Source organism: Primulina eburnea, chromosome 1, assembly GCF_022965805.1.
Source record: "Primulina eburnea isolate SZY01 chromosome 1, ASM2296580v1, whole genome shotgun sequence".
NCBI lineage: Eukaryota > Viridiplantae > Streptophyta > Magnoliopsida > Lamiales > Gesneriaceae > Primulina > Primulina eburnea.
The window spans coordinates 61,911,872-61,930,840 of NC_133101.1; the positions used below are offsets into that span (position 1 = coordinate 61,911,872).

The 18,969-nt window shown below is 35.3% G+C and overlaps 2 protein-coding genes, 1 long non-coding RNA gene and 1 other non-coding gene across 6 annotated transcripts; 2 read left to right on the top strand and 2 right to left on the bottom strand.

The window, feature by feature from the left end:
- Positions 1–837: 837 nt before the first annotated feature.
- LOC140838200 (citrate synthase, mitochondrial-like) lies at positions 838–8,456 on the bottom strand. Its single transcript, XM_073204341.1, has 20 exons — positions 8,354–8,456; positions 7,571–7,644; positions 7,375–7,437; positions 6,544–6,585; positions 6,302–6,367; positions 6,137–6,202; positions 5,873–5,986; positions 5,568–5,631; positions 5,150–5,232; positions 4,548–4,597; positions 4,394–4,471; positions 4,154–4,282; positions 4,021–4,063; positions 3,776–3,862; positions 3,013–3,114; positions 2,218–2,325; positions 2,077–2,127; positions 1,446–1,519; positions 1,279–1,330; positions 838–1,179 (listed from the first exon to the last, which is right to left on the bottom strand). Coding segments are annotated over exons 1-20 (1,446 nt in total). The 5' UTR covers positions 8,355–8,456; the 3' UTR covers positions 838–1,080.
- Positions 8,457–9,668: 1,212 nt separating this feature from the next.
- On the bottom strand, positions 9,669–12,568 carry LOC140838207 (probable E3 ubiquitin-protein ligase RHC2A). Of its 2 annotated transcripts, XM_073204361.1 has the most exons (3): positions 11,549–12,568; positions 10,204–10,275; positions 9,669–9,906 (listed from the first exon to the last, which is right to left on the bottom strand). In XM_073204361.1, exon 1 carries the CDS (start codon positions 12,479–12,481, stop codon positions 11,600–11,602), a length of 882 nt encoding a protein of 293 aa, XP_073060462.1. In that variant the 5' UTR covers positions 12,482–12,568; the 3' UTR covers positions 9,669–9,906; positions 10,204–10,275; positions 11,549–11,599. The 2 variants fall into 2 exon arrangements, with proteins under 2 accessions (XP_073060462.1, XP_073060452.1); XM_073204351.1 differs by lacking the exon at positions 10,204–10,275.
- Positions 12,569–12,687: 119 nt separating this feature from the next.
- Positions 12,688–12,769, top strand: TRNAS-GCU (transfer RNA serine (anticodon GCU)). The gene has a single exon. It is a non-coding gene; the product is annotated as a tRNA-Ser (tRNA).
- A 4,645-nt stretch (positions 12,770–17,414) lies between these two features.
- LOC140813654 (uncharacterized) lies at positions 17,415–18,648 on the top strand. 2 transcript variants are annotated; one of them, XR_012113995.1, is made up of 4 exons: positions 17,415–17,477; positions 17,584–17,634; positions 17,672–17,835; positions 18,064–18,648. It is a non-coding gene; the product is annotated as an uncharacterized lncRNA (long non-coding RNA). The 2 variants fall into 2 exon arrangements; XR_012113994.1 differs by having other exon boundaries at positions 17,672–18,648.
- The last annotated feature ends 321 nt before the right edge of the window (positions 18,649–18,969 follow it).

An 18,969-nucleotide genomic window follows, 5' to 3' on the forward strand; every position in this document is an offset into this window, starting at 1 on the left:
TGGCAAAATGAAGTTGAAATGAGTTTTATGGCTTTTTGAACTTTTCAAGGAACTTCTTTATTTATAGAATAGGTCCATTATGCTTATCAATCTTATGTATTGTGCTCTGTTGTAATTAAAAACTCTCATCGATCTCCAGTTAACTTAAGTCAGCTTCAGTAGTTTCCGACGAATCCAAATCAGTCACTCTCTTTCCCTTGGAATCTATTTTTCGCATTTCAAGTGTTCTTTTCTCTAATATATGTATGTTAAATTTTAATTCGGCCATTTTTTCCTACCCACCTTAATATTTTCTAGGTAGAATCATTAACCAATCAAGAATAAGGCGAGCTGCGTGCCAAGATCGAATCTCTGGGAATGGAGACAAGGAAAGTTCCTACCCAGTCAGCTCAACGTCTTAATGAGTTAGTTCATAGATCGGTTGCAGATTTTTTATCCATGTAGCATTCGTGATACATGATAAGTCGTAATTCAATCTGGGATTTACAATCTCGTCCATTCAGATGGAGATAGCAGAGGAGCTGGACAAATTATCAGCGAAACTAGACGACGTGGATGAAATGACATCCTCGGCAATGGCTTCAGACCCACAAGTCAAGAATATCTTAAGCAGCACAGCAGATGTTTGGATTCCAGTTATTACTGCAACATCTGATGAAAGGTGTAATTTTAATTCCATGGTCGGAGAAGAAAAAGGTAGCGAGGGCCGAGGGAAAGGTTCTGCGTAGCAATTGATCCAATGGCAATGGATTTATTCCTCCCTTACAAGTTATGAGAAATATACTCATGCAGAAATGTCGAATATCGTACATTACTTCTGATATTGAGTTGGTTAAATTAAGAGTTCAAGTATACTCTAAAGTTTATATGCTTATGCGAACAGAACAAACGTTCATACTAAGTACACGGAAATTTTCATCACTCGATGGCATTCAAAATTTGGGGTATTAGTAGATTCTACTTCCCAAATCAAAAATTTAATGATCAGAAATAACTTGTTACATTTCCGACAAAAAAATATGCTTTTCCCAAGCATTCATTATTAGAATTGTTTCTAATTCCGCATAGTTCTGTGAAACTTCAAGCAGAAGCCGCTTTCTTGGAGTAACTTTCAATCCATTCCATAGTAACACTCTTCGGCCTCTCTAGGGGCAATCCCAGGGCTCGATCCCATATAAGCTAAACAAAATAAAACAGTAGTAAAAACAATCTCAGTTTAATTTTCACATGGAATATAAAGAATTACTAATAAGAAGACGACTGATATGGAAACAGAACCTGTGCACAAATGCCAATAGCTCTTGACACACCAAAGAGAACAGTGTAATATCTGTCATAATAGAAAGATGGTTACGTGCATAATCCGTCTCTTTTTCACTTTGGGTAATTATTAAAACGGATAAGGATGGAGAGCTATTCTTTATTGGAGAACATGACATTTGTACCTTGCTTCCGTTAGGCCATAATGATTGAGCAACACTCCACTGTGGGCGTCTACATTGGGCCAAGGGTTTTTTACCTGCAAAAGTCGAAAGAGAAAGAGGCGAATATCAGGACAAGGCCCGCAAAACTGAGAGGTTCGTTCAGAGTATGGTTCAACCTTATAATGCGAGAACGAGAAAACTATTCCGAAGTTAAATCGAGTATTAAACATAAATATAGTCATTTTGCAGTGCTGTGAGATGGAATAGAGGTTGTTCAAAACCAAGTCCACGAGATTCGTGTGGACTTGTTTTTTAACATAACCTGACAAGATGAACATGTAAACAGGAGATTGGCTTAATTTTGTAATGAAAAGTGAAAAACAGAAAAGAGCCGGTTTTCACAATTCATCATGTCGCAACTTCCACTGTTTTAGACAGGAATCACCTTTTTACTTGAATAAACGGGACCTAATTTTGATATTGTAATCCGTTCAAGTTGTTGTAATCCGTTCGAGTTGAAACTCTACTTCATCCTCTGTAATTAATTTAACTTCTAATCTATTTTGAGGTTATATAAAGAAACTCAATCACATGCCCAGATGGTTATCACTGCATACAAGAAATTTCCTATTGCAGAATTGTCACCACTTACCTTGCCCAGCTCCAACAGTATAGGGGGCACTACTTCATAAAGATGTGAAACCTACATTGTAAATAAATGAAGGTTACACAAAAGAACGAACAATTTCGAGCCTCAAAAGACAACTATATGTTTTCAAGCCTAAAGATAAACCAGTTTAAATAGTGGATCATCAGGTAAATGCTTCAGAGCAAATTCTCTCTGGCATGTGTATCTTGGATCTGTCTTGCGTAGAACTCCGTGCCCAAATCCAGGAACAACCTTCAATATCAATATGAGATGAGAAAGTCACATTAAATGATAAACAAAATAAGCACCGCAGCTATGATGAAATTCGAAATAGAACTAAGTATTAAGTAACAAAAGACACGTGAAATTCTTAGCGAGGAAAAAAGGCACACTAAAGTTTTCACTGTACATAGGTGTATGTTTCACTTACACGTGTTTAAAACTAAGACAGAAGACTCCTTTGGTTTACAAGACTAATTGACCAGCTTCAACGCTTGTTTCAATTTTGTTAATAGTACATCATGCTGATTTTAATCGAGATAAGATAGGATAAGATTTGTATATCGTATTTCTCTTCCCCCAAACAGTCAAGGGAATAAAAGTTCAAATGAAAGAATTTTTTCCATTGGAAAATTCAAGTTCATCACTGCAAAGGCTAATAATGGAGATTCTGTTAGTAATTCATAAATAAGATCACTCGAGCTTCAGCTACTTTTGAGCTAATAAGGCAAGGTAAAGAAAAAACGTGTCTACAGATGGGAAATTTCAGCTATTTTTAATTCAAGTAAACAACAATGACGAATGAAAAGAAATTCAAGATAAAATGGATCTACATTTAGTTATAAAATACGGAGCAATTTCTGACAAACAGGAAGCTTGCTAGAATGCGCATTCTCACAGAAAACGAGATTAACAATTTCAAGAGTATTCACACACTACCTTGCCACTGTTCAATGTTTTCCATACATAGTCTTTCAAATTTTCTTTGCTAACATTCTCCCCACACTCTTCTACGACAGATTTAATCCATATTAACACCTCCTGCAATAACCAAAGAGAGCAGCCAATGAGATACAAGAAACTCTGCTTGCTACCAGAAAAAGGAGTCCACAATGTTGACAATATTTTATGAAATGCACTTTTTAAGTTTTTATATACAAGAAAGTATTATCTACGTTTTCCCCATACCCATAATAGCAGGAGAAACAAACCTAGTCTTTGAAAAAGGACAATGCTTTCTATGTTCAACTGTACTGATGTATAAACATTTTAGAGTAAAAGGAGAAACCAATAGTAATAAGACAACATGTTTCTGGAGTTTGCCTCCTAAAATCCTACGAGATAAAGACTGACTAGTTAACAAGCACAAGTCAACATAGCACAGCATCACCATAAGTCCAACTTTTACATTATCTATAATTGTTCTTTGATGGTATTGATCCTTTTAGGCACCAATAGAAACAAAGGTTAAAATTCAGTTGGACAAATCAGTTTCATAATTAACACGTAATGTATTCAAATCAATGCGATGGTCAGATAGCAAGCAGAATTTTTTTTTTTAGAAGTTTCCCTTTACAAAATTATCGCAAGAAGAATTTAATGAAGTGCATAGATTACTTCACCATCATAACTGACAATTAAGCAATGCATGCCGTACCCACAAAAATAAAAGATATGCATGGGAACAGAAACATTTTAGCACCTGATTAGCCAAGCCATGAAGTGGACCAGCTAGACCATTTAACGCAGCAGCAAATGATAGATATGGATCTGAGAGGGCACTCGCAACCTGCAATGATAAGATAATTTATCGAGCAGTAAACAAAATTCAAGGGCACAAAGGTAACTGCACCAAATTTAAGTCCTAAAAGTCAGAAAAAGATCGAAAATATCATGAATTCGCTAAAATCATTTACATATGAATCATAGGTAGCGAAAACCACTAACCAGATGACCAGTATGGGCACTAACATTCCCACCTTCATGATCGCTGAACAAAAAGCACAAATATTGTTGTATGTAAGCCGATTCAGAATCAGTATGCAAAAATGCATGTCAGGGGATAAATCACTTAACACACCTGTGAATGGTGACATAAAGCCTCATAAGCTCTAGCATGGCCGGATCATCAAAGCCCAACATGTGGGCGAAATTTCCACCATAGTCAAGGGAGTCATCCATTGGTATAACTTCTCCATTCTTATACATCCTTCACAATTTCAAATGTTTACATGAATGATGCATAAAATTACCCCAAAATTTTGATCTAAATTAATGAGTTCAATCACCCAAGGTTAAGTTCCAACTGCCAAAGTCAAACCTGCGGTAGACATATGAAGCTACAATGGGAACTTGAGCAATTATACTAAGGGAGTCCTCAAATGCTGGTTCCCAATACCTGAAGGTCAAACCAGTAGCATCATAATACAAAATGAAGCTAAAATCAGAACACAAAATCTTAGGAAAAAACTCACTTAGATTTGTGGATCCCTTTCTCATATGCCTTCTGAAATTCACTTTGAACCTTCATGAAACATGTGAAAGTGAATTTTCAGTCAATAACTTCTTAAATAAAATCAAGAATCATGAAATGTTTCCATAATTGATGCTACATAATCAAGAAATATAATCATATGTTGTACTGAATTAAAATGGCTTGAACATTAAAAAAATGATTTAAAACACATCATATAGAACAAGCCCAAGAGAAAGCATTTAAAACACTAAATCTATAAGCCAGTTTGTTAATGGAAGAAGAAACAATCAGCATTTAATCAAGAATTAAAGTTTATCCAAGAAATCACTGCTAAATGCTTTCTGTACTCATACATCAAAACAAGACGGGAATTATGTATCATACATATCCGAGTGTCTCATTACTCCCTTAAGGAAACTCCAAACCAGCTACTTTACAACAAACCTGCTACTTTTCTTTCGCTCTCTCAGTTAGCACTATTATTAGTATTACCAAATCAAAAATAAAAAATAAAAAAATTCAGGCTATCAAGACCAGCTATGAAACATCACTCATTGCCAAATAAATGACCCAAATAAGTACAGCAATTCATCAATCCACCTGAAGAGCCATGACACCAGTTGCAAACTGAGTCATCGGATGAGCAGTAACGGGTAAGGTGTCAATGGTTTTGTACACATGATCTGCAATCAAGTATGAGAACTCAAAGACGGAATAATTTTCCCGGCACATATAAACACGATAAACTTGCATGAAAATAGACACGAAAACTTCAAAGACAAAAAAAGAACATGGTGAATAAAAATAACACAACATATGAAGTGAAGGAGCTTTCTTCTCATTGAAAAACCAATTTGCATGAACAAAAAACTTGATTGGATTGAATGAAATGATTAGGCATCTCACATCATACACGGATTTTAGAGTTTGATGTATACAAAAGGGAGGTTTGTTTGAATCCTGTCTTATGTGAAATCATAGGGTAAGCAGTTTGAGGTAAATTTGTGGATTTAGGAACCTGGGACAATAGCACGACTTCTCAGATCCTTTGACAGCGAACTCACTTGTTCTTCTGTTGGAACCTAAATGAGGTTAGTAAAAAAAACAAACTGATTAACTTTTAAACATATAAAAAAAGAGCATAGAGGAATCAGAAAAGCATAGCAACTCAATCAGAACGTCAACAGCAAACCTACTTCTAAGCAGTCAACAAAACGAAACTAGTAGCTAACCCAACATACAAATTAAGTAGAAAATAATTGTTCTTTCCAGGAAAATAGAACAGAGATAAAAAAAATTCATCGAGAGTTTTTAGCAGCCAACCTTCCCTGTTAAAAGTAGCCAGAGGAGACCCTCAGGCAATGGTTCTCCACCAGGCTTTGCAGCAGGTAACAACTTTTGACATTCAGGAATAGACAAACCCCGAAAACGAATTCCCTGAATGAATAGTTTGAACGGTGATACACATTTGTAATTAAACAGTAAACAACCTACTTAACAAGAAGTTACTGATTCTGCAAGCCACGAGCCTTACATATTTGGAACTGCATGGATATTTTACAATCTTAAATCGAGTCAGTAATTTACCTCTTCTGGGTCAAGCAACGAGGTTTCCCACAATAATCCGGTCATTCCCCTCATCCCACCAAGTACCTTTGTAAATTTACAAACAACTCAATTTTTACATGCTGTCAGCTTCCCTATCACCATAAAATAACTAAAGGAAAAAATAACTGCAACAAACAAACAGACCATATCAACTGTGATGTTTCCCAGATGAACCTTTCCATGTTCAGACTTAAGTTTTTTTAGGCGTTCCTGTGGAAATGGGGGGTGCAGTTAACATCATCACACCAAAATCCTTCAGACATCAGTAGTTTGACCAATTCATCAAATAAAAAAGAAGAACTATCAAACAAGTGTGCAAGTGCATGGTCAGATATCTGTCCATCCGTTTTCAGTTATTTTAATTAACATATTACTGGTAAAAGTACCTGCTGTTCTGGAATCAACTCCTTCAGCTGAGAATGGAGATCCTAGAAAAAGTTGATAGCAAAAATAGAATGAATACCACCAATTAATTTAGTTTTCAACATGAAAACAAAACAAGGCGAGAATTAAAACACTTGGTAATGAGTGGAACTCAAAATAACATCATGCAATTCCCGACTACTTTTAAGCCCAGTTTCATCCCGAATCACATAACACCAAATTTTAGGCATGGTTTTTCCCTCTAAAGTAGCACTATTTCTATTCCAGTGTTCTATTCCAGTGTTCATATCATACCACTAGTTTGAAAGATTTTATCATCTAAAAAGAACCCACATTGACTAACATCCCCAAATCACTATAGGATTCTTCCTAGCAAGGAAATGATCTATACGTCAACAGTTTTAAGCACCGAGGATTCACAATATCATCATGGCTCTTAACTATCCATGTTGAGCTATAGATAAATGAGCTCCATATCCACTTAAAAACCTGCTCTTTTCTTCATAATTATACTTAATGGGCATAGTGAGCATAGGAAAAAACAAATTCAAATTTTTATCTTTTCCTTCTTACATTAGCAAAAAAAGCTTCAAATCACATATGACCACAATAGATAATTTGGAACAAATTAAATTTTTATTTTATCCTAAGTTGTTTCTTATGATTCTACTGCTGAAATTGGAGCAACAGACGCCTGAAGGCCGCTGAGCAGCCAAAAAATGACTGATATCTGCGACAAATCAATAAAATATCCACTACAGAAGATCATCTCATGTTCAGTGATCCAAGTGGGAACTACAAATTAAAAAACTGATTTCTAACCGAATGCTTACAACATCAGAGGTGGTTTGGACTTGAAGCCAGCGAACAGAAGCGCTGAGACCCAGCTGCTGAATCTGTTATTTATACAACATATAAACACATCCATTTTATCATATAAAATCAATCATTCCACATCTTCTGTACTTTGTGCATGAACACAACTGCAAGAAAAATATAGACAACAGCCAAGTCTTTGAAAGCACTTACGGTTCGTGAACGCAGCCTGGATAATAGAGAAATGCTTTTATAGAACAACATTGCACACCGAAACCAAAATTGCACTGCATCAAATAAGTTACTACCAAAAGAATCAATTACTTTACACAAAAATGGCTCAAAACTAGCACATATAATTTCACACAGACCACTATAAAGCTTCAAAGATTCATTGTGAAAATTGAATTCACATAGATTTTCATAAGATGAACTGAGCAAAAGATAGAAATGGAAGATATTAAACATAAAATTGTCCGACAGTGACTAAAAAAACAGATAATAAATTACCACCTCTGAACAGATATGACAACGCATGAACCACGGTAAAGCTTCTAAATATTCATTTTGGAATAAGAATGTTCAGAAATATTTCAGCAGATCAGCGGACCAAACATAAAAATTTGAAACTATTAGCCTGAAAATTCTACGTAATACCTCGAAAAGTGATGAAATTAAAATGCCGCTACTTCAAATTATAAAGCAATTTGCAATCAAATGTGACTAAAAGAATAAGATATTAGAGCAAAATAACCATGTGAAGCTTCTAAATATTAGTTTCAAAAAATGGGATTTACCAATACGATCAGAAGATCAGCTCAACAAATACGAAGAACTAAAAATTCGTGCAGATGCTTACCCAAAAGGTGGAGAAATTCAACGTTCAACACATCAAAATAGAAACCAAAATAAAAAAATAAATGACAATCTAATCCAGAAAGCAAAGAAATAGGCTGGACATGACCAAAAAGCAAGAGATGCGACTGAAATGAGTACTACATGGGCCAAATCGTGCGGGTGATGGACGAACGAACGAGTCAAGAGGCCTTTCTTGATGATGATCAACGGCTGGCGATTCTAGAATAGCGTAACCTCTTAAATCAAGTGAATGGATTTTCTTAAAAATAAATTAAACGAGATATAAAACATATTAATTTTTAAATATCAAAAGCAATTTTTTTTACAATAGCCTTATTTTTTATTTATAAAAATATATTTAAGAACTTAAGAATAAAAATACATAATTAGATAAAACATGCTCAACATGATATGTCACGGTGATCCATCACGAGTAAAATTATTATTTAAGTAATAAGTTTTAGATCTTTAGAGTAATTAGCTTAGATGATATCAAAATCTTTAATTCCATATTTACCTTTCTTATCTTACTAAAAATCTCCTCAAGTCGCTCTATATTTTGAAAAGAAAAAAAATCTAAACAAAACTTCTCGAAATCTAACAACTCTTTTAAATTAAAAATAATTTCGCATTAATTGTTAAGTATTATTTTATCAAATTAAAAATAATAATAACACATGCAACGTATGTGCATATTTTACTAGTATATAAGATATTTGAGCATCAAATTAATTAAATCTAGAATCAAATATAAGATTTTGAGCATAAAATTTTAATTTTTTTAACAATATCAACACTTGTAACACATATTTAAGTATTTAACAGTACTCAAATATAATATTTTCAATATTTTGTAAAAAAAATCATTCGATAAAAGACATGTATTATAGTGTTAACACATTCTTCTATATATATTAAATACTCAAAAATCATATATTAATATCAGATTTAAAAAATTTATATTCAAATATCATATATATTAATATTATAGTTTTAATATTTTGTACTAATTTTCAATCGAGAAAAAACATTTGAACACACCCAAGACGTGTGAAACATTTTTGGTGAATCAAATAGTTATAACATATATTTTTTTCTTGAAAAGTTAAGTTTAAATTTAGGGATTTAAAACAAATTTGCCCTATTAACATAGGTCAGGATAGATAATAGAAAATAAAAATTAAGTCAAATAAAAAATTAAAATTAAAGTAAATATATGTAGCTATTAATTTTATTAAAATGTATCTCTGATAATGAACGTGCCATATTTAAACTATCCTGAAATTGGAGCGGAGGGAAAAAAAAAAGGTGTTGCTATAAAAGTATTCTAGTAAAAATAGTTTCGCAAAGTGTGCGTGTACACTTGGCCGTGTTTTGACTTTTGAGGCAGGAAAATGCAGTGCAACTGCAGGGTAAATTACTGCAGATAGGTCAACCGTGCCGAATGTGGAGAGGCACAAACATATTTGGTTATTAATTATGACCAAAATTTGCAGCACAAAGTTTTCGAATGCAATTACAAGAATTATTTACTCTTCATGCTACACGAAAAAGTACAGTGGGGGGAAAGGGAGATGAGAGAAGGCAAGATCCACAATTTTAGGTCACTAAACAGAACAGTCATCCACACACTTCACAAGGCCATTATTGGTGATGGGATACCTCAGGCCGCTTTAAGAGATGTACATTACCTGAAAACAAAATGAAAGTGATTTTTTTTCAGGTATGAGTAATTTCATATGCTATTCCCCTATTGACAACCCAAACCAAATAGAAAACAACTACAAACTACAATAGCTATTTCATTTTTCGACAGAAAACACAGCGCATGTGTTAGGTTCTAATTATGCAGTCCAAGAATATGAGCCCTCACTACTTCATGTTCTATTTAAATTATAGTGCCGATACATCTAAATTTTAGAAAGGCAACTTGATTGAAAACGTTATAGAGAAAGAATGGGAGGTTTGAGAAAATGAAGCAGAGAGACCTCATCGCAAATGAGACCATATTGACTCACTCACTTGTTCCCAGATAGACAGCGGTGCAGATATGATACTCTCTGATCTTGTCAAGAAAGCATATACCGGCCACCCAAAGAAATATGTATCAACTACTATGAAAATATAAACATAGCCATAGCCAGCGTGCAATTACCACAATTAGTTTATCAAGTTCCAAAGAAAGGCTCATAATACCAAACTAATATTTCTAGTCCCAGCTGTGTAATTCAGGCGGCAGAAAAAGGGAACTTTTCACAACCCTAGGGCCCTGACCATTATCTTTCTGGTTAGTGACAATTTGTGAGGGGTAATCGGTATTTTGTTTATGACTACCAGTGACAACGGTCGACAAATAGTCCAAGAGGTCAACAGATCCAAAGTAAGGCATTACACCAGACATTTCGGTCGCCAAAACATGAAGACATAAACAACTTCAAATCAACTCATTTTAACATTACAAAACATGAATTAATGTGTAAATTTTATATTTCAACCAAGGATTACAACTTGTTCCCCACCAATAATTGAGAAAGATTAGCAAGGTGGAGCATTCATGTAAACCCTCACCATCGCCACCACTAAATTTAGGCACAAGGATTTACAATTTAGAACGATTTTATGTCAAACTCGCAACTCAAATCCATCATGTACGGTTAACATAAGATCTACGGTGCATTTAGATTAGGGGATTTGATTTCAAAACCATCATATACTTTTGGCACAAATTAAAAAGGGATTTGAAATCCCTTTCATTGGTCCAATACTTTATTGCTTTGATTTAATCCACTCCTCAGTCTAGTTATTTGAAATCTATGTATTTCAAATACTATGATTTGAAATCTCCTCACACCCCCAATTGCACACTTATGTATTTCAAATTTCACTATGCAATCCAACATAATCTTCCCACTGTTTTCAACGGATTTCCAAATACCAGGACTTTATGCGTTCAATTCGTAGTTGGCCAACATAATCCAACTTAATTGTGCCTTGAACATCTAGTGAAGACTGCTCTCCTAAGTTCTTGTACATGCAGACAATCAATCTTATTTAGTTTTCTCCTTTATCTTCATCATTCGGAACTATTATATCGCTGATTAGTACTATGTGCTGTAAACTAAAAACAAAACAATGGCTAAATCTACATCACAATTTTAATCCATTCTTATGCATTGCACCTCACAACCGTGAGGATGAATTGATTCTGAAGGATTCTAATAACTCCTTTTTTCGTCACCTAAATATTAATTAATATCTTACCAAAATTGTGAACAAAACATCTCAGGCAAAACAACATATTGGCGAAAATCAAAAGAAGCAAGCATATTGTACCGCTAATTATGCCGGAAAATAATGACATCAAATAGAAGCTCCGATTGAACTTCAAGTTCTTGCAGATGCACCGCCATCACCATTTCCTCCCCCATCCTCATCCACTTGCCACCTTGGCCAACTTGACACTGTCTCCACACTATTTTCCCTCTCTAAAACCTCATCTCCTCTCTCCACCGCCCCAACCTGTGTCGGCGAGAACAAATTCTCCTCGCTCCCACTGCCAACGTTTCCCTCCTCACTCCACCCCTGCCTTCGCACAATATGCCTAAGCGTATTCCTATACCCATATAAATCCACCTCGTCATCCACAAATTCCTCAAGCCTCATAAACCGCACATCCTCCCTACCGATCTCCGCTCCTTTCTCCTGGCATGTGGGTAGCTTATACCGGCACACAGGGCAAGAGTTATTTATCTCAAGCCAAGGAACGATGCACTCTGAGTGATACGTGTGTTTGCAAGGCATCAATTTCGCGACAGAGTTTATAACAAACGGGTCCTTGCACACCGGGCAAAGCAAAGTAGGGTCATTATCGAGGGTAATCGTGATTTCCTCTAATGAATCGATGGACGCTTTCGGGGCGGGGTTCGAACGTGGGTTCTCGACGTCAGTAGCGGTGGTGGTAAGGTGGTGGATGAGGCGGTGGAGGTAGGGGCTGTTGAGAAGAAAATTGTCATCGGAAGGGGTTAAGGTCAAGGAGGTGGCGTTGTTGGGGTCCATGGAGAAGGGGTTTCGGGAGGCGGGGGAAGGTGGGGCAAGAGAATCTTCCAAATCCATCTGTTCGAGGGAGTCACGATGGCAGTGCGGGCAGAGAAGGGCGGTGGGTGTGGGAGAGGGCGGAAGGCCGATGCTCATGTCGCAGGAGTGGCACCAGAAGGCGGGGTGGTAAAAGAGGCGGGGAGGGGTGGTGGTCGATGGAGTGGATGACATGGTGTGGCGGTGGCAGTGGCGGAGGAGGGATCGTTAGGTGGTTGGGCGATTTTGGAGTTTGGGTAGAGGGGAATGAATGGCAATTGCTTTGGAGTTTGGTTTGATGAAGAAAGTTGTGAAGTGAGGTTGGGGCCCAACGTTTCGGTGACGGTACTTGAAGAACACAATGGAATAACAAAAATTAAAATGAACCCAGTCGTCAAGTCGTCGCTTTGGCCGAGTGGTTAAGGCGTGTGCCTGCTAAGTACATGGGGTTTCCCCGCGAGAGTTCGAATCTCTCAGGCGACGAACGATTATTTTATTTTAAGCTTGCTTTGTTTTACAGCCTTCTGATATGTTTGTGTATATTATTATATCAGATTTTACATGTTATAATTTTATGTTATTGATATTTTGTGTAAATTATAGTTATAGAGTATTGAGTTTTCCACAATTAAATATTGATTTGAGTTTTATTTGTTTTGATTATAGTGAGATATTATAGTAGACGGAATAGATGAATTCAGTATATCTATATCATTTTTTCGGAGTTAATCCTCATTTCGATCTTTCTTGTCTGTCGTTTTTCACAAAATCATCGTCGATCCCTAATATTTCCAAACTAATCTATCCTGTCGTCTTTATGTTAAAAACTAATTGAGAAAAAAAACTCAAATCTCTTAAATCGTCTGAAACCTTTCACCTCCTTCCCATTTTCCCAATACTTGAAACCCTAAGTCTAAACATGGAGATCGCATAATTAATTTCCATCTACCATAAGTCCACACTACTGCTGCCAATTCTCATGTCTGAAAGATCAAGAGGAGAATACAAAAATAAACTTTGGTGGTAAAGTTCTATATGTTCCATTCACTTTACTTTCTTCACATGTTATTCACCAAATAATAAAATCAATTTTCTCTCAACCAAAATCTCAATAGTATATCACTTGAAATAGACAAATATCAGAATACTTTTAAAAATATATACAAAAAAGTCCTTATTACAACGTGTTTTACCAATGACTACATTATATATGTGTTTATGTATGAATGTATGTATGAAGCAATCTACAAAGCATATAGAATCAAATCAAATAATTTAAAATATACATCTTATCTGTACTGGATTTTTTGGATTGAGTATGTATGACATTGCGGCAACTTCCCCGCACACCACATTATCGTGGCATGGGCATATATCAATTTTTTTCTCTTCAAATTACCTTTACACCGACCATTTTCTTCCTTATAATTGTTATATTTTCCTCTTTCAAATTGAATTATAACCCATCACTGATTTTAATAATTATGATATGATATGATATTTATTTTGATATAAATCAAATCATTAGAAAAATAAACGTCAAAAGACCAAAATATGTTGAACATGTGTCACTTTGACTAACATACAAATAACAATACTAGTAAGTCGCATTAAAAGGCCAAAAAAGAAAGAGAAAAAGAAGATATATCAAAAAATTGTGTGAGACGGTCTAACGAGTCGTATTTTATAAGACGAATCTCTTATTTGGATCATCCATGAAAAAATATTACTTTTTATGCTAGAGTAGGTCTCATGTGAGACCGTTTCACATATCCCAATCCATGAGACGGGTCAACTAGAGATGTCAATGGGGTGGGTATGAGGCGAGTTTGGCTAAACTCAAGACCCTCCCCATGAAAAAAACTTTGACCCATTACCCGCCCCATCCCGGTTAAATATTCTTCGGACCCACCCCACCTCGAATACGAAATGGGGCCGGGTAGACCCGTGAGACCCGTGAGACCCGAATTTTTTTAAAATAAAAAAGTAATCTTTCTTCTCACATGACTGAATTATGAAACAGACAAGCCTCTAAATACAACATTGTGGAAAATTAATTCATGTTTTCGACACACTTAATAATAACAAACAAAGTATTTTCATGACATAAAGAATTACATAAAAAAAAAGAGTTACTAGCTCTCCTAAAAATTTTGACATCCCCAAAAAAAGTCATAACATTATTTAAACAGATCAATATAAAATCAGTGAGTAGACAATATTTAAGTCTACTAAGATGAGGATCAACTATTCTTCCACAATTGCTAAAAGCAGATTCAAATGCAACAATTGACATAAGAATAGCTAAGATCGTTATAGTTGAGGTGAGCTACTAAAAAAATGAAAATTATTAAAACTAAAACCCTAGAGTATTTATATGCACATATATATGGGGCGGGTATTATAGGACCCATGACCCGCCCCATATCCGGACGGGTTTGCAAAATTGGACCTGAGACCCACCCCATGACCCATTTAGTATGCCCAAACCCACCCCATACACGCGAGTCCATTGCGGGTCTGGGTAAAACCCGGATCCATTGACATCCCTAGGGTCAACCCTACCCATATTCACAATAAAAAGTTATACTCTTAGCATAAAAAATAATACTTTTCATGGGTTACCCAAATAAAGATCTGTCTCACAAAATACGACCGTGAGACCGTCTCACACAAGTTTTTGTCTTTATGCTAAGAGTATTATTTTTTATTGTGAATATCGATAGAGTTGACCCATCTCACAGATAAAGATTCGTGAGATCATTTCACAAGAGACCTACTTAGAATATATTAGTTAGTTATCCGCTCACAAAAATTCCTAAGAATGGCATGAATTCGAAAATAGCATGACAACAACCAACGAACAAAATTTACAATGCACGTCGAGGAAAACTCAAGAATGAAAGTTATCAAGTCGGAGGAACATGCCCTCAATTTCATCCACATTCAGTAGTTTTTCCCCTCTAGAATGTGGTGTTAGGTGCCCATCTGTCGGTGATGTTGTACCTTCTTTTAAGACTGGCCAACCTACAACTTTTAGCCACAACAATAACCAATGTAATATGATATGTTCGAATAAAAACGGGGATCAGACAAACTGATTTTGGCATCTCCAAATACACAGTAAACCAAGGTGAAGACCACAAAAGGTTTCCAATAGAAAAACTGATTAATGCCCTCAACTCACGCTCTCACTGGTTAATGCTCTCACGGCCAGTGGGTTGCACACACCCACAGAGAATTTGTCCCCTTACTGTCACGAGAATAAACGAGAGAGAAAGGAACACAAAATAGAGAGAACACCGAAGACACTCAGTCATCGAAGAAAGACACACACAAAGCAAAGTCTCACGTTCTCTCTTCTCTCAAATCAGCTGCTCACTCTCTTGGGGGAGAAGAAACGTTAGGCGGCCACTATAAATAAAAGGCAAGAGAGGCTTATTAAAGCCCTATAGCCCATACGTGAAAACAAAAGGGATGGAAGAAAAAAGGGCTATGGTAATGGGCTGGAGAAAAATTGGGCCAAACCCAACATATGTGAACATACATTTTTTAATAATTTTCATTTAGAAATATATTATATGAGAAATAGAATTATCTTGCATTTTTTTTACTCAAATGATATTATAAATACAAAGTACGTATACTAATGTTTGAATAAAACTTAAACGCTGGGGAAAAGGTTATCATAATTTTAGTATTATAATTTAATACTTGAAATATTAAGGGAAAATAATTTTTTATTAACTTGTTTTATTTTGAGTTTTGGTTTATTAAATTTTCAAAGTTAAATTTGTTTTGATATTTTCCAAGTCATGTGAATATTTTTAAATGATATACCATAATAGTCGAAAATTGAAAGTTAACGTGCTAAAATTGACATTTGAGCAAAAACACAAAATTGGACAATTTAATGGACCTACAAAATTAAGGTAGCAGAAAGAAAACAAAATTTATCAACCTTCGAATTTATTTCTTCGATATTGATTTTTGAGTTGGGTAAGTTTATATTGACTTTTTTCGTTCCTTCGAATCATATATTGTATTTGACAATATCTTTTATAAGCATTTCTCCGTTAATAATTTGCCATAGATTATTTAATCGATTAATTTAAAAATTACGATATCTAAGAAACAATAATTTTTTTTAAAAAATAGAAAAATAAAGAAGAATGGCAAAATTAATAATACTACTAGATGGGAAATTAATCTATGTGTAATTAATTGATTGGGATTAACGTTCGCACCATTGGAGTAATTTAAAAATTTTGAATTTATAATTAAACAAAAACCGTCGTAAATATTGACGACGGGTTTAGAAAAACGATCGCTACATTTGCCTGTACTTTTAAAGATGAATAAATATATAACAAGAATTGTTTCCATTTTTGTTGGAATGACAAGAATCATTTTGTAGGATCTCTCTGGTTCGGAATATTCTTGCAGTCGTTAAACAGTATGGCGGGGGGAACCACTGAGGAGGAGTCTTGCACCACCAAGCCCCTTGTAAGCTGCTCTATCTTCTATTACGGGGTGGGACATATGCTGAATGATATAACAGCTGCCTGTTGGTTTACATATCTCTTGTTATTTTTGACTCATATTGGATTGCCTCCAAGGTTTGTACATACTGTATCGGCTTGATCTCTGCTTCAATATAAAGACCGTTGTATACTATGACAAAAAAAAATGATTTTCTTTCGATTTTATAGTCCAGGAAATGAGATATATAATACGGAGAAGTCATTTTAATTCATCAAATGGTTTAAGTAATACTGTTATTGATTTGGAAAGTGAAGCTCGCGAGACTTAGTTCTTTTATAATGTGGTCACGATCATGCTTTTTCATGAGCTGTAATCGGGTTGTTTCCTGTCAATTTATGCTCCATGCGTCGCCTCTTTTCAACAGTGATGCTGCAATTGTCATGCTTTCGGGTCAAATTGCCGATGGATTCACAGCCATATTTGCAGGTGATCTGGTAAGTTCAGACAAAGTGAAAAATGTGCTCTAGAGAAAGTAACAGAATAAATGGTTTGGCGACCATATGGATCAGTAGTTTCAAAAAGGAGTTTTTCAGATTAGAGATTTCTAACATTTACTTTTAATTGCTTCATTTACTTGATGGAACAGGCATTTCTAGCTTTCTATGTCATAAATGATCTGAAAATGATCCAATCCTCAAAAGCTGTGGTACCACATTTGATTTTACATCAAGACTTCCATTTATATAAGATTATTCGGGAAAAGGATATAAGTTTTGATAGATAGTTATCATGTGTTCAATATTCGTGCCTAGGTTCCTGCTGTCATCTACATTAGCAGCTTCCTCGTATCACTCCTCCTACAGGTTTATATATCAGAAAATTTCTGTACTCGTCACACAGGAGATAATCTGGACAGGTCAACGTTCGAAGGTGCTATATTCTGCCGGAGGGTTTCTTTGGATGATTTCTGGTGCAGGGATCCTTTTTCTTCCAAGTAGCACGAGTTCTTTTATGTATATTTTATCCATTATATTGTGATTGGAGTTGCAAATGCTTTGATGATGGTATGGACCAAGTTTCCCTCTCTAACTTTTCTCATTTGGATCAGAGAACATTTTATTGTTCTTTTCGAAGCTGTAATCATGGATTTTCTTTTAGTATGCTAGGAATATTATCTCACTTCAATACATTTATTTTGATAAAAAGCGACGGGAATGAGCTCTCAGATGAATATTGATAGCATTCCTGGAATTTCGAACTTCTGAACAAATTCTTTTCGGCATATATAATAGGTTTCTGGGGTGAGCATGCAGAGTTTTCTCGTTGGCAGAGATCTCAATGGACGCGCCTTCGTGTATGGATCTTTGAGCTTTATGAAGAGAGTATTATGTGGACTGGCTTTATGTATTCTTGAGTCTCGTCAAAGTAAGTTTACAGCGATCTTTCTTCCCTCGACTTCTGTCAGTAAACCTAATCCGATTATCCTTATACCTTACGCTTGTTCCTGTTTCTTCTTATCACCACAACATAATTTGCTGGCGGCCGGATTACATTTCCACGCGATGTCTCTCTTTGTCTTTGTAATATTCTGTCATTTTCTTGCAGGCTCCACTCCAGGAGCAAGTGGTGAAAATACTCTCTCAAAACATCGAGTTCTGGTTCACCGGCAGATGTTGATGGTCGCCGCCGAATGAATCCAGATCTGCAAACCTTACTTATATGCAGATACTGGAGCAATTGATCGAGATTAGTTTGTTTACTTACGTATACATATTAAGATATAGATTTTTTTTGTGTGTGTGTCTCTGCCAAGTGTAGGCCGAGGTCTTGATAGCATGATTCATCATATTCGAGCACTTTCTTTAATACTATTTAAATCCTTGTAACTTTAATTTTATCTCACGAAGCAATTCTATAGTTTTTTAAACTTATACACACGAAGAAATTATATGAGAATAACAATGATAAAATTCTATGTTAGGGTCGATTTATCTATCTAATTTGGATTACGTACTATTGTGATAACATAGAGTTTATCGGTGAGCGGTGTTAGATTTTTATTCGTGAGACAGATCAACTTTGTCTATAAGTAGTATTTTTAATATAAATAATACTAATTTTTCATTGACGATCAAAATAAGATATTCATTTCGTAAAATTGACTCACAACAATTTTTTGTAATAAAAAAATAAAGTGC

Bases quoted from the DNA above. Each gene is read 5' to 3' on its own strand.
- LOC140838207 (XM_073204351.1), bottom strand. From the start codon at position 12,481: ATGTCATCCACTCCATCGACCACCACCCCTCCCCGCCTCTTTTACCAC.
- LOC140838200 (XM_073204341.1), bottom strand. The intron at 6,368-6,543 runs GTACTTTTACCA...CCATTTCCACAG, and splicing joins AGTTGATTCCAGAACAGCAG to GAACGCCTAAAAAAACTTAA. The intron at 2,326-3,012 runs GTAGTGTGTGAA...TTGATATTGAAG, and splicing joins AAACATTGAACAGTGGCAAG to GTTGTTCCTGGATTTGGGCA.